Source organism: Mercenaria mercenaria, unplaced genomic scaffold (assembly GCF_021730395.1).
Source record: "Mercenaria mercenaria strain notata unplaced genomic scaffold, MADL_Memer_1 contig_553, whole genome shotgun sequence".
In the NCBI taxonomy this organism is placed as follows: domain Eukaryota; kingdom Metazoa; phylum Mollusca; class Bivalvia; order Venerida; family Veneridae; genus Mercenaria; species Mercenaria mercenaria.
In genome coordinates this window covers 1-12,002 of record NW_026463434.1, presented here as the reverse complement: position 1 = coordinate 12,002, position 12,002 = coordinate 1, and the positions used below count along the sequence as shown (strand labels likewise).

General features: G+C 36.1%; 1 protein-coding gene across 1 annotated transcript in view; it reads right to left on the bottom strand.

Annotated features, from left to right (window-relative positions):
- The window catches only part of LOC123538661 (uncharacterized), a gene marked incomplete at its 3' end in the record, with an annotated part of 65,926 nt that extends 54,082 nt beyond the window's left edge, over nucleotides 1–11,844 (bottom strand). The window contains exons 1-3 of the mRNA XM_053535859.1: nucleotides 11,170–11,844; nucleotides 6,361–6,448; nucleotides 4,536–4,711 (exon numbers count right to left, since the gene is read on the bottom strand). Of these exons, the coding sequence (XP_053391834.1) occupies nucleotides 4,536–4,711; nucleotides 6,361–6,448; nucleotides 11,170–11,264 (359 nt within the window). The remainder of the gene's footprint in view (nucleotides 1–4,535; nucleotides 4,712–6,360; nucleotides 6,449–11,169) is intronic.
- Nucleotides 11,845–12,002: the final 158 nt, after the last annotated feature.

Below are 12,002 nucleotides of genomic sequence, written 5' to 3'. Positions count from 1 at the left end.
AATACCAAACTTGTAGATATTGTCGATCTTTTCACAATATTTTGTACGACGTTTCAGACCATCAGCAGAATCCGTTTTCATCCGCAATTGGCCGTATTCGAATTAAATTTTGAAGTAGTTAATAATAAAATCAAGAAAAACGTAGGATTGATGCACAAGTTCATGTTGAAGGAGGTTTAAGTCTGCCTTACTTGCTGCAAGTTGCATTTTACACGACGATTTTTACACGCCTATTGAAATTTTTCAAAATGGCGGCAGTAATACAACAGCGCGTCACGTGTTTAAATGGGACGACCTGCTATTTTTAGATAAAATTGCGACGGTTTAAATTAATCGCTTTGATTTTTTGTATCATTTTGAAGCTAAAACACTGAATTAGTTAAATATGTTCATGATTATACTGACAGAATCATGAAACAAGAAATTGTTGACGCACGGACGGACGGACGGACACACGGACTGACGACGGACGAAGGGTGATCACAAAAGCTCACCTTGTCACTATGTGACAGGTGAGCTAATAAAACGCTAGGATCGGCGGGTTTCGCTATGTAGGATTGGGTTACCCGAAACAAACATTTTTTTGGCCTTATTTACGATGATCCACGCTTTAAACAAATGAATACGTTGTGTATATGCCAATCACTTAATAAGAATTTAAAGCTTCCATTAAAACTAACCAAATATTCGAATATATTTGAATATGGCAAACCGAATATTCGAATATTGATTTCAGTATTCGTTCCCATCCCTAGTTTGAACATTACGGATCAGCGACTATGATCATATTGGATCAGTCCAAAATCTCGCATGCACATGTTTACAATTGCCTCCGGGTATGATTAAACGGTTAATTGTTTGTAGATTGTGACAGTATGTGTAAGATAAGTAATGCCTCAGGCGTGAATTTCTCGATGAACAAGAGGATTATAGACAACTATCAAAATTATGTTTGAAGATTAGATAATCGATTTCTGGGCTACCTGATAAGGAGTTTCAAGTATTTTAATGCAAAATGTGTGAAAACACGCCGGGAAAGTTTTACACAGGTCTTATTAAAAACTTAGTGATCAGTTACAGAAATGCATTGTAAAATATATTTTAATGAAAAACAGCATTTATTTATCTTTTTAACGCGAGCTCTAAATTTTACATTTTATACAAAAGTAATTTAAGACGCCGGGTCCCGATACCGGCTATTAGCTATGCCTGAGTCATTGGTATTTACTCCCCTTGAATTCTCTTCAATATAGAGGTAAGCGGGGTAAACAAAGATCGATTTTCTTAATTTTTTGAGTCAGGGGAAATGTTTGGCCTTTTTCTATCCCCATATATAGGACGCATCGGTCCTTCGAGACCAGAATCTTGTAAAAAAATGTGTGTTTTATATTCCTAGGATGACGGTATCAGCATGTGAAGTTTGAAGGTCCTGGGTGCAGTGGTTCACAAGTAAAGTGCCTTCATGCAAAAAGTTAACGTTGTGACGAACGGACGGACAGTTGAAAACTAATATGCCTCCCTTCGGGGGCATAAAAACTTCTTACCAGGCAGAAATACCTTAAAATAATCCTAGAATTTGAAAGTACCATCTATGTTGTACCACAGAAAAGTGGTCTTGGTTTTTATCTACGGGTCAATTGTAAAAAAAGTTACAATATAATAAGTTATTTATAGTAACAAGTTAATCTTCAAAAAAAAACTAGAAATGTGTCCATGGGACACAGATGCCCCCACTACATGACATTAGTCAGGGGCCAGAACTCCTACAATACTGAATGAATCCGGATGCGAAACCCCAGGTGCACAACTACATATGCTGACCAACATTCCTGTAAACTTTGGTGACTCTAGGTCAAATACTTTTGGGGCTATGCGCGACACAACATTAAAATGACCAATTTTTTACTAAGTCAGGGGCCATAACTCCTACATGACTGGATGAATCCGGACGCGAAACCCCAGGTGCAAAACTACACATGCTGACCAACATGCCTGTAAAGTTTTGTGACTCTAGGTCATATACTTTTGGAGCTAGGCACGACACAACATTAAAATGACCAATTTTTACAAAGTCAGGGGCCATAACTTCTACATGACTGAATGAATCCGGACGCGAAACCCCAGGTGCACAACTACACATGCTGACCAACATTCCTGTAAACTTTGGTGATTCTAGGTCAAATACTTTTGGAGCTATGCGCGACACAACATTAAAATAACCAATTTTTTACTAAGTCAGGGGCCATAACTCCTACATGTCTGGATGAATCTGGACGCGAAACCCCAGGTGCACAACTACACATGCTGACCAACATGCCTGTAAAGTTTTGTGACTCTAGGTCATATACTTTTGGAGCTAGGCATGACACAACATTAAAATGACCAATTTTTACAAAGTCAGGGGCCATAACTTCTACATGACTGAATGAATCCGGACGCGAAACCCCAGGTGCACAACTACACATGCTGACCAACATTCCTGTAAAGTTTTGTGACTCTACGTCAAATACTTTCAGAGCTACGCGTGACACAACATTTTCGGAAGGACGGACAGACGGACGGACGGACGGACGGACAAGAGCAAATCTATATGCTCCCACAAAGTGGGGGCATAAAAAATGGATGTAGCAGGCATGTTGTACTACAGAAAAGTGGTCTCAATTTTTCCCTATGACTAGTAATGAAAAAGTTAAAATATAAGCTATTTATAGTAACAACCAAGGGAAATAATCCTAAAGGGACCTGCGCATGACACTTCCTCTCATGATGGTGTACAATTGTGCCAAATTACATCAAAATCCCTCCATGCATGAAGAAGAAATGCTTTGGGACAAAGTCATTCTTGTATCTGACCTTTGGCCTTGGACCAAGGGACCTGGTTCTTGCGCATGACACTCCGTCTCATGATGGTGAACATTTGTGCCAAGTTTCATCAAAATCTCTCCATGCATGAAGAAGATATGCTCCAGACAAAGTCATTCTTGAATTTGATCTCTGATATCTAAGTGTGACCTTGACCTTAGACCTAGGGACCTGGTTCTTGCGCAAGACACTCCGTCTTATGATGGTGAACAATTGTGCAAAGTAACATCAAAATCCCTCCATGCATGAAGAAGCTATGCTCCGGACAAAGTCATTCTTGAATTTGATCTTTGACCTCTAAGCGTGACCTTGACCTTAGACCTAGGGACCTGGTTCTTGCCCACGACACTCTGTCTCATGATGCTGAACAACTGTGCAAAGTTTCATCAAAATCCCTCCATGCATGAAGAAGATATGCTCCGGACAAAGTCTGTGGACGCCGCCCTAATCCGCCCACCAGGGGCATTCCCATAATACGTCCTGTTTTTCAAACGGGCGTTTAAAAAGCTAATAACGAATATTTTATACACTAAAAGATGAACAAGCAATGAGGACAATTTCTTAGTTTTAATTAGTCAATGTCTGAATTACTTAAAGTGTAAACGAAAGTAGAATTATGGATGTCGCTGAATATGGTATAAAAACACGTAGGCTGTTGATCAGTTGATGACCAAATATTCGAATATTCATTCGGAAGGTTGATCGAGTTTTCGAATACCAAAAATGCTATTTGTTGCCATCCCTAGTTATATTGCAACCTAAATCTTGGAAATAATTTTTCATCCAAGTGTTCTCAGCACTTTTGTGACCTGTTGATATGGGGCACTTCTGTTAAAGCCCTTATATATCACATTCTTCCAGTTTCCTTTATTTTGTAAGTCACACCCACATGGAAAATTTCAATTTCAAATCACTGGTGAAGGTTCAAGACATTGTTTTAGGCTTGGACCTCTTGGAAGAACCAAGATTTCAGCAAATCAACCAGAAGGCTTCATCCCTTAAAAGAATTCCACCAGCCAAACAAGGTTCAAACACATGGTTGAGATTGGCAAGTGATTTAAGGTTGGTTACCTTAACTACTGGGCCAAAGAGGCCTAATATGTTAAGAGACAATATCTGCATACAAAAACAATTTTCTTTAGCTCCGCCAGGAGCAATTAGGCACTAATCAAATCTAGGTAACATAGGTTTGAGAGTCAATGTTTTACCATATGAATGTTTACATTTATCTGGTTGAAATCTTGTTCATGGGTAACTGTTTAAAAGGTAACCTGGCTCCGATATATTTCTACAAAAACAGTTACACAAGAGCAAAATATTTGCATCAACACCTTCTACAAGTGGTATATTCTTTAAGTTTTCTTGCATACCATATTCTCCAAATGACAGATGAAATCCAATAAAACAAATGCTTTCCTTTGAAGTACTACTTTATTATTGTTACAGTAGTGTACCAATTTATGCATTAATTCATAAATTACAGCATAAGAGTCATCTTACGACCCAGGTTGTAAGACAAGTTTCTCTAGCACTGGCAAAACACAGGAAAATCCTGTCTGGCATGCAAGAATTATAAGCATTACACCCTGAATAGTATCTTAAACACCTCTGCCTTCAAGTGTTTTTATATTATGCTGAATTAATCAGGAAATACCAACTAAGCTACACATTACCTTTCTGGAATGTTTTCAACGCTATCGTTCTGTCTGACTGGCAACTCAACACAGGCAATGTAGACCATCACGACTTGGAAACTTAAACACTTGATATACACATACACATAGCACGCAGTAACACTGTGGTACATCATTTTGTGTAGCTCCATTTGCATCCCATTAATACCTTTCAACTGTGTTGGTAGTAAAAGTAAAGATGAATTGAATCAAAATGTAAAGAACTTCAGAAGCAAGTTTGTACAAGATATAAGAGAGGTTGCAATTTTAATACTTGTACATGTCATAGTAATCTCTATTGATACATAATAAGTAGGGGTGCGTACCAGTTCTCGAAATACCGGTATTCAGGGTTCAATCGATACATCGGATCAAACGTTCCTGTATCGATCAAAAACAAATTAACTACATGGTAAATGGCCTCAGTAATAGTTCTCCTCCAGTAAGCGTAATCTGTTTACTCCGGAAATGTTTTTTACGACGTCACACCTGACAGCCAATCAGCGTTCAACAGCATCGAAAAAATGTAAGTATACGGTACCTGGAACAGAACTCTTCCCGTAAGTAAGTAATTTTTGCGGTGATGATTTTTTCGTCCGCAAATTCTAAGCGTACTGAACAAATTAAGAATAAATCTCCATCATAAGCATGCCGCCACCAAAAAGTAAAGTCTGGTCGAACTTTGATAAAACTATTGGAGGTGCAGACTGCAAGTTATGCAACAAAAACGTTGTAAGCAAGGGCGGAAACACTACAAACCTCGCGGCACACTTGCGAAGAGCGCACAAGATTGAATGTACGCCGCATCCATCTGTTGCAGGTGATTCATCACACAAAATTTTTACAAATTAGTTTAACAAAACAACCTATCTAGTTATTAATCAATACTAGTAATAAAGTTCATATTGCACTACTATATGGTTTTCTACTCTATTATTCCGTTAGAAAATATCATATGATATATCATATATCGATCATTCTGTATCGATACAAATATCGTATCGATCATTTTGACCGATACGCACCCCTAATAATAAGAATAATATACATATTGACAATTTAATCTAGTTGCTCATAACAGGTAAACTACATGTATATGTGGCCCATTGGTCTAGTAGTAACATGGTTGACTGTCATTCTAGAGGTCTGGGGGTTCGAATCCCAGTCCAAACACTGGAAATTTCTGAGATGCCCTTCAGTTTCTCCCACTCAAGAGGCAAGTACTTGCTCTTCCCAGTAAAGACGGCTTCATGTGTATCAATGCTACATACTGGGCAAAAAACCAGAATGTCTATTCGCAAAGAGCTAGGCTAAGCCTGTATCTAATGGATTTCTCTGTTTGGGGGGCTTTCTCCCACTCTGCCGCTCAGGTCAGGTCATGCTGTGTTTGTATTGGTACAGGATGAATGATGCCCTGTGAGGCTGCCCTTGAATGTAAAGCGCCTTTGAATGCATTGGCGCTATATAAATCTGGTATAATAATATACATGCTCGAAACTTCAGATTTTAGTTTAAAAGTACATTTAAAATGTGTTGGCTAAACTGAGTGATCATCTTGCAATGTTCTTCCAATGTTGGCTAAACTGAGTGATCATCTTGCAATGTTCTTCCAATGAAGTCCTACATGTACAGTACATGATGTGCGAGTATTACTTTGGAATTACCGCCCTTCTATTTTTGCATACAGAAGTCAACATTTTGAATTTTTTTTTTTACTACGACCAAATCTGTAATAGAATAAGGTGAAAAAAGCATCAAAGGATGTGAATGCAAAAACAAACTTCCTTAAATAAGTCAATAGCAACACGGAATAGACATACTGTACCTTGTTTTTCATGCCCAAATCCCAAAAACAGTCCTCATTCAAATCTTCACATAGTGTGTCATCAAACTGCCTCCTCTTACATGCATGCCTAGAAAGAAAATCAAATCAATACAGTTCTTATTTCCATCTCTTAACTCTTAAAAACTACATTCAAATTCAAATACAGTTTCGTGGATATTACAATAGTGAACAGTAATGACTAACTCGAACTCTGAAATATTCATGTCAGTGTATAGTAAAGGCCATTTATGGCCGAAATGCCAAATAAAAGAAAAAACTCGCAAAGAATTGATTTTTTGTGTACGTTTTTTACAGGATGTATGTAACAACATATTAAAAGTATAGGAAAGTATCATGGTGCAAAATGTCTATTTTGGGGTAAAATGTTAAAAAAATAAATGAAACTGTGGATTTCTGGAATCGACCCATAGCAACAGAATTATGCATCTTAAGAGATCCAAATTTGGCACAACATTAGATTACTATATTGTACAAAACGTAGATTAATTAGAAATTTTGAAAAAAGCAAGATGGCGTCCTAAATCCAATATGGCCGCCATAAAAAACGACATTTAAACCAGAATTATCATTGATTTTATGTCAAATTGTCTCATATCATTGCTTTTACATACAATAAGTTGATAATTGTTATATGCAGCTTAAGATGGATAACATACTGCCAGAAGATTCAATACGGGGCAATAGTGAAGTATACAGACACAATTTTTGAGTCATTCAGCAGTAGAAATTGTCGTTAAGCAGCGATAACTTCCTTATTTATTAACAAAATATATATGAGTACAAGTATTTGTTTTCTTAGTAGGATCATTTCCCATCTTTTCTTTGTAGGATCATTTCCTATCTGATAATCATGTTTTGGAAAAATTACATTGAAATTGTTTACAGTTCTGTTTTCACTAAATAGAAAAATGGCGCGAAATAGAGATGATAGTTGCATAATGGCGGATTCAAATAGTCCTCAGGTTTTGTTTCATTATTTCCTTTTCAATTCTTGCTGAAATCACATGACAGATCTATGCTTGATCTGTAGGTAGCCTTTTCATAATGAAATAATAACAATACAGAATTTGCCATGTATACTTAGATCATACACCACCTCTACAATCTGGAGTCTCGATCATTGTTAGCTAATTTTGTAGTTTGAGTGTGTGACTGAAAATATTTTCCTGCATCAAACTTGACCCCGACTTTTTCTATATCTCTATTCAGAACTGACAATATTCTTTAAGAAAATGTAAGTTACAGACATTTTACATTTTAAATTGGTCCTTGTGTGTACTGCGGCCATTGCAAATACGTGAATTTTATATAGAATAAAGAACAGCTATATAGTGTGTTGTATGTGGTTAATTACAGTGATAACTTGATTTCATCGTCACACATGATGTAATATACAATAGTAAAAGGAAACCAACTATTTATTAGAATACACCTCTGCTAAGTAAGTTAATAAGACAGATTACAATGAAGTCATTTTCTATCCAGCGATTGATGTAAACACATTGAGGATTCAACTTATAATTTATCCAAATACGTTAAATGAGCTATTGCAGCTACACTGAAATGGCAGATAAATTACATAAAAGAAGATTTGAGACTAAAAAAAGAGTTGCAGTATTGTAACTAGGTTTCGAGCTTTAGGGCCAGCACATAGAAATTAAACCTTTACGGGATAGACGATATCAAATACAGGCTGAGCATTGGAAAGTTGAGACAGAGACGTTTGGTTTGGTAATCTTCTGAGTCAGTAAGAGAGTTCCAGCTCACAGACGGGGTTTAACATTTATACCAATATGGTGGTTTAATGCTATATGTTATAGCATATAAACACTGAGCATCCAAGAGTCAGGGCAATCATACTGAGTTGCAACTTCAAGTAAGAGAACATCGGCTGAACATCTATGTGAAAACACATCTGTGGATGTCTCTGAATTATTTTTTGTACTTTTAGCATCTGTATATGTTGAGTTCTTCTCAACCCGGGGCTAGAGGGCGTGGCCGGTAGTATGCATTTCCACTACCGTCCATGAACAGGCTCAATCAAACCGAGCCTGCAACATTTTCGTGTTTGTTGTGTTGAGCAACCTGTGGAGTTTCCATTTTTTTTCTATTTTTGTATGTTGTCCATTCAAAGACATTGTCTGACGGGAACTTCAACAAAAAGACCTGTCAAATATAGCATCCCCAGCCTATAGAAGTTTGAGCTGATTATCATTAGTTGAAGGTTGTTAGTTTGAAACATTGAGTGATTTTTGCCTGATCCCTGAAATTATCTAGCTCACAACCAGGGATACAAATTAGCAGGGGTCCAGTAGCCCATGGCTATATAGATTTTGGGCTGGGCCCCTAAATTGTTTGAGAAAATGCCTATATACCTAATGTTAAATATTTATTTTTGACAGTCTGGGTCCCTAAATAAAAATAGCTAGTTTATATCCCTGATATCTGCAATTATTCATGAAATATTGGAACACAAATCATTTAGGCGAGATAGTCAGAGAAAAAAAATATATATGAGGTATATGGTTTCACTAGCTCTACGTGTTTTAACAAAGGACATTCTACATAGTTTGTCAGTTAGTCTGAGACATTGTCACCTTAGTGATTGGACCCATTACAATGTTTAAGATACTAAAGGCATAGGCACTCTCCTGGGTCATATAACTCTAATTTGACATACATAATATTGATATATATATATCCTACGTGGAAGTGTTGTTATGATATAGGTTCTTTTGCTTTTGCAAAGCATATTTTTGTAAAATGTTATCAATTTATGTTCTTGGTAAAGGTTATAACACACTTCATAGCCGTTCTTCTTTATTCTTTACAAAATTCATATATTTCAAATGACTGTAGCACACATCAGGACCTATTTTAAATTTTTATAACTCACATTGTTTTGCAGAATATTGTCAAATACTAAATATAAAGAAAAAGAAAAAAGTATGAGTCATGTTTGATGCAGAAAATTTTTTTCAGTCAAACACACATTTTTTAAATCAGCTAAAGAATGAGACCCTTAAATTGTACAGGGTTGTGTATGGTCTAAGTTTACATGACATGTACTGTAGTGTTAACATTTTATTATGAAAATGCTACCAATGTGTCAAGCATAGATTTGTCATGTGATTTCAGCAAGAATTGAAAAGAAAATAAGGAAAATAGTTCTACAGAGCAAAAATTAAAATCGAGGACTGTATGAATCCGCCATTATGCGACTACCATTTTTCGCGCCATTTGCCTATTTAGTGTCTTTATGCCTATAAGATAAACTTGTTTCTCTAACATTGTGCAAGTTTCATTTGAAATGTACAAATAATCCAGATGCATGTAATAAACACAAGGTTATAGTCTGATACCAACAGGGTCTAAGGTTTTATGGTAATTTCAGTAACGTATGACAACTCGTCAAATTTTGGCAAAAATAGCTGTCACAACATAATTTTGAGAAAGAATATTGTACATTCAAAACATTAAAAATGTGATATTTTTGTGTTGTATCAATATTTAACGCAAAATTGCAATAATTTTGTCATTTTCTATCAATTATAGTCAAAGAAAACCTTTCCCATGTGGCCAGATTTCATTTTTTACCAATATGCCCTTGTATGTTACAGCACACTAAATAGCTGCTCTTCTTTATTCTAGATAAAATTGTCATATTTCCAATGGCTGCAGAACACATCTGGACCTACTTTAAGTGTCTGTAACTTACATTTTCTTGAAGAATATCCTCAGTTCTGAATAAAAATCAGAAGAAAAGCGGGGATCATGTTTGATGCAAGAAAAATATTTTCAGTCAAACCATTTTAGAACCATTTTCCTATTCAGTGTATGTATTCCTAAATGATCTCTGGAGGCCATTTTGGAATCGGAAAGCCATCTTGGATTTGTTTAAGACTGAAGTTTGTGCGTTTTGAAATAAAATGTATGTATGTTCTATGATGCTGATCATCTTTCACACTATTTGAAGTTTTTGAAATACTTAAACGGTTTTCCTGTATAATGAAAATTTAATGGCGGCCATTTTGGAATTTGGCGGCCATCTTGTTTTTTTTTTTTAAATAATCTTGAGTTAATCTTTTTTGTGTTATAATTCTCTACTAACGTGCAAAATTTCACTTTCTTAATAAAAACAATGAAATTATTATGGGTCGATTCCAGAAATTCATAGTTTCAATTATATTTTTTAACGTTTTACCCCAAAAAATGCATTTTGCACCATGATACTTTTCTATACTTTTAGTATGTTGTTACATACGTCTTTTAGAATGCTTACACCGAAAATCAATTCTTTGCGAGTTTTTTCCCCTATTTTCATAAAAGGCCTTTACTAGTACAACCTTGACAATCCTAGCACCTTTTTATGGGAGATTATACACTGGTGTTACATTACATCTGATCATGTACTGGAGAACATTTTATATGTCTGCCCTGATGATTGTAGATGAAACTGGTTGGTAGACAAAAATATATATAAAGGAAAACCCATTGGATGTTTTTCTTTTTTATTGTCTTTCCACACCAGATTAATGTAAAGACTGCAGCATCTAATGTAAAGACCTTAAGGTAATCTATAGATGAACTTGAATTTTAAACCTCAAAACATTTTGGCAGAGGTACTCAACTTACAACTGTCAACATGCCTGATAAAAATACATTAAAAATTGTGTATATTTGTATTTTAACTGATACAATGTAGTTTTGATCACATCAACAATGTTTAACCAACAGCTCTAATTATCAAATTTTCAGCTTTTATGCCAACAAAGAGCTCCATCTCACCTCAAGTCCAAATTGTAATTGGAGTTCCAAAATAATTTCCCATAAGGCTTCTGATGCAATACCCTGCAGTCCTCTCTCATTTTTAAATATGCCATTACCCAGCACTGTCAGAAGGGTGGTGAACAACAAGTTTCTGAAGTAGATGATTTAAACCAGAAGGCAGGTAGTTTTCTTCTTAATCTGTTATGTCTTTGCTGTTAAATTCTTATAATACCAATTGTGAATCTCCGCACAATCTGCTATTTACAGACCAGTCCCTGGGTTAGAAAACTGTTTGCATGCAGAACATCATACAATGTCAAATGTTGGCAACCATGGAAAGACACACCATACAATGTCAAATGTTGGCAACCATGGAAAGACACCATACAATGTCAAATGTTGGCAACCATGGAAAGACACCATACAATGTCAAATGTTGGTAACAACGGAAAGACAGCATACACAGGTGCGGCGAAATCTGATTTTGACTTGCTTATCCGTTTTTGTCATTTGCTATTTTTTTACTTGTCCGTATGATAGCTATATAGTAAATTCTGGTCAAATTTCACTTGTCCGTACAAGCTTTGGGACAACCTGGGCAATACGGACAATTGAATTTGCCGTCCCTGATACAATGTCAAATGTTGGCAACCATGGAAAGACACACCATACAATCAGGGCAGAAGAATCAGTACATCTGAAATAAAAGACAGTATCATACAACCTTAATGTTAACTACAATGCGGCCTCAAGAACAACATGACTGAAGTTGTTGTGCAGAGGCTGTTGCTCTATAAAGGTATACTAGTTACTAAGAAACTGGTCTAGAAACGCGTCTACCTTTGTAGAGT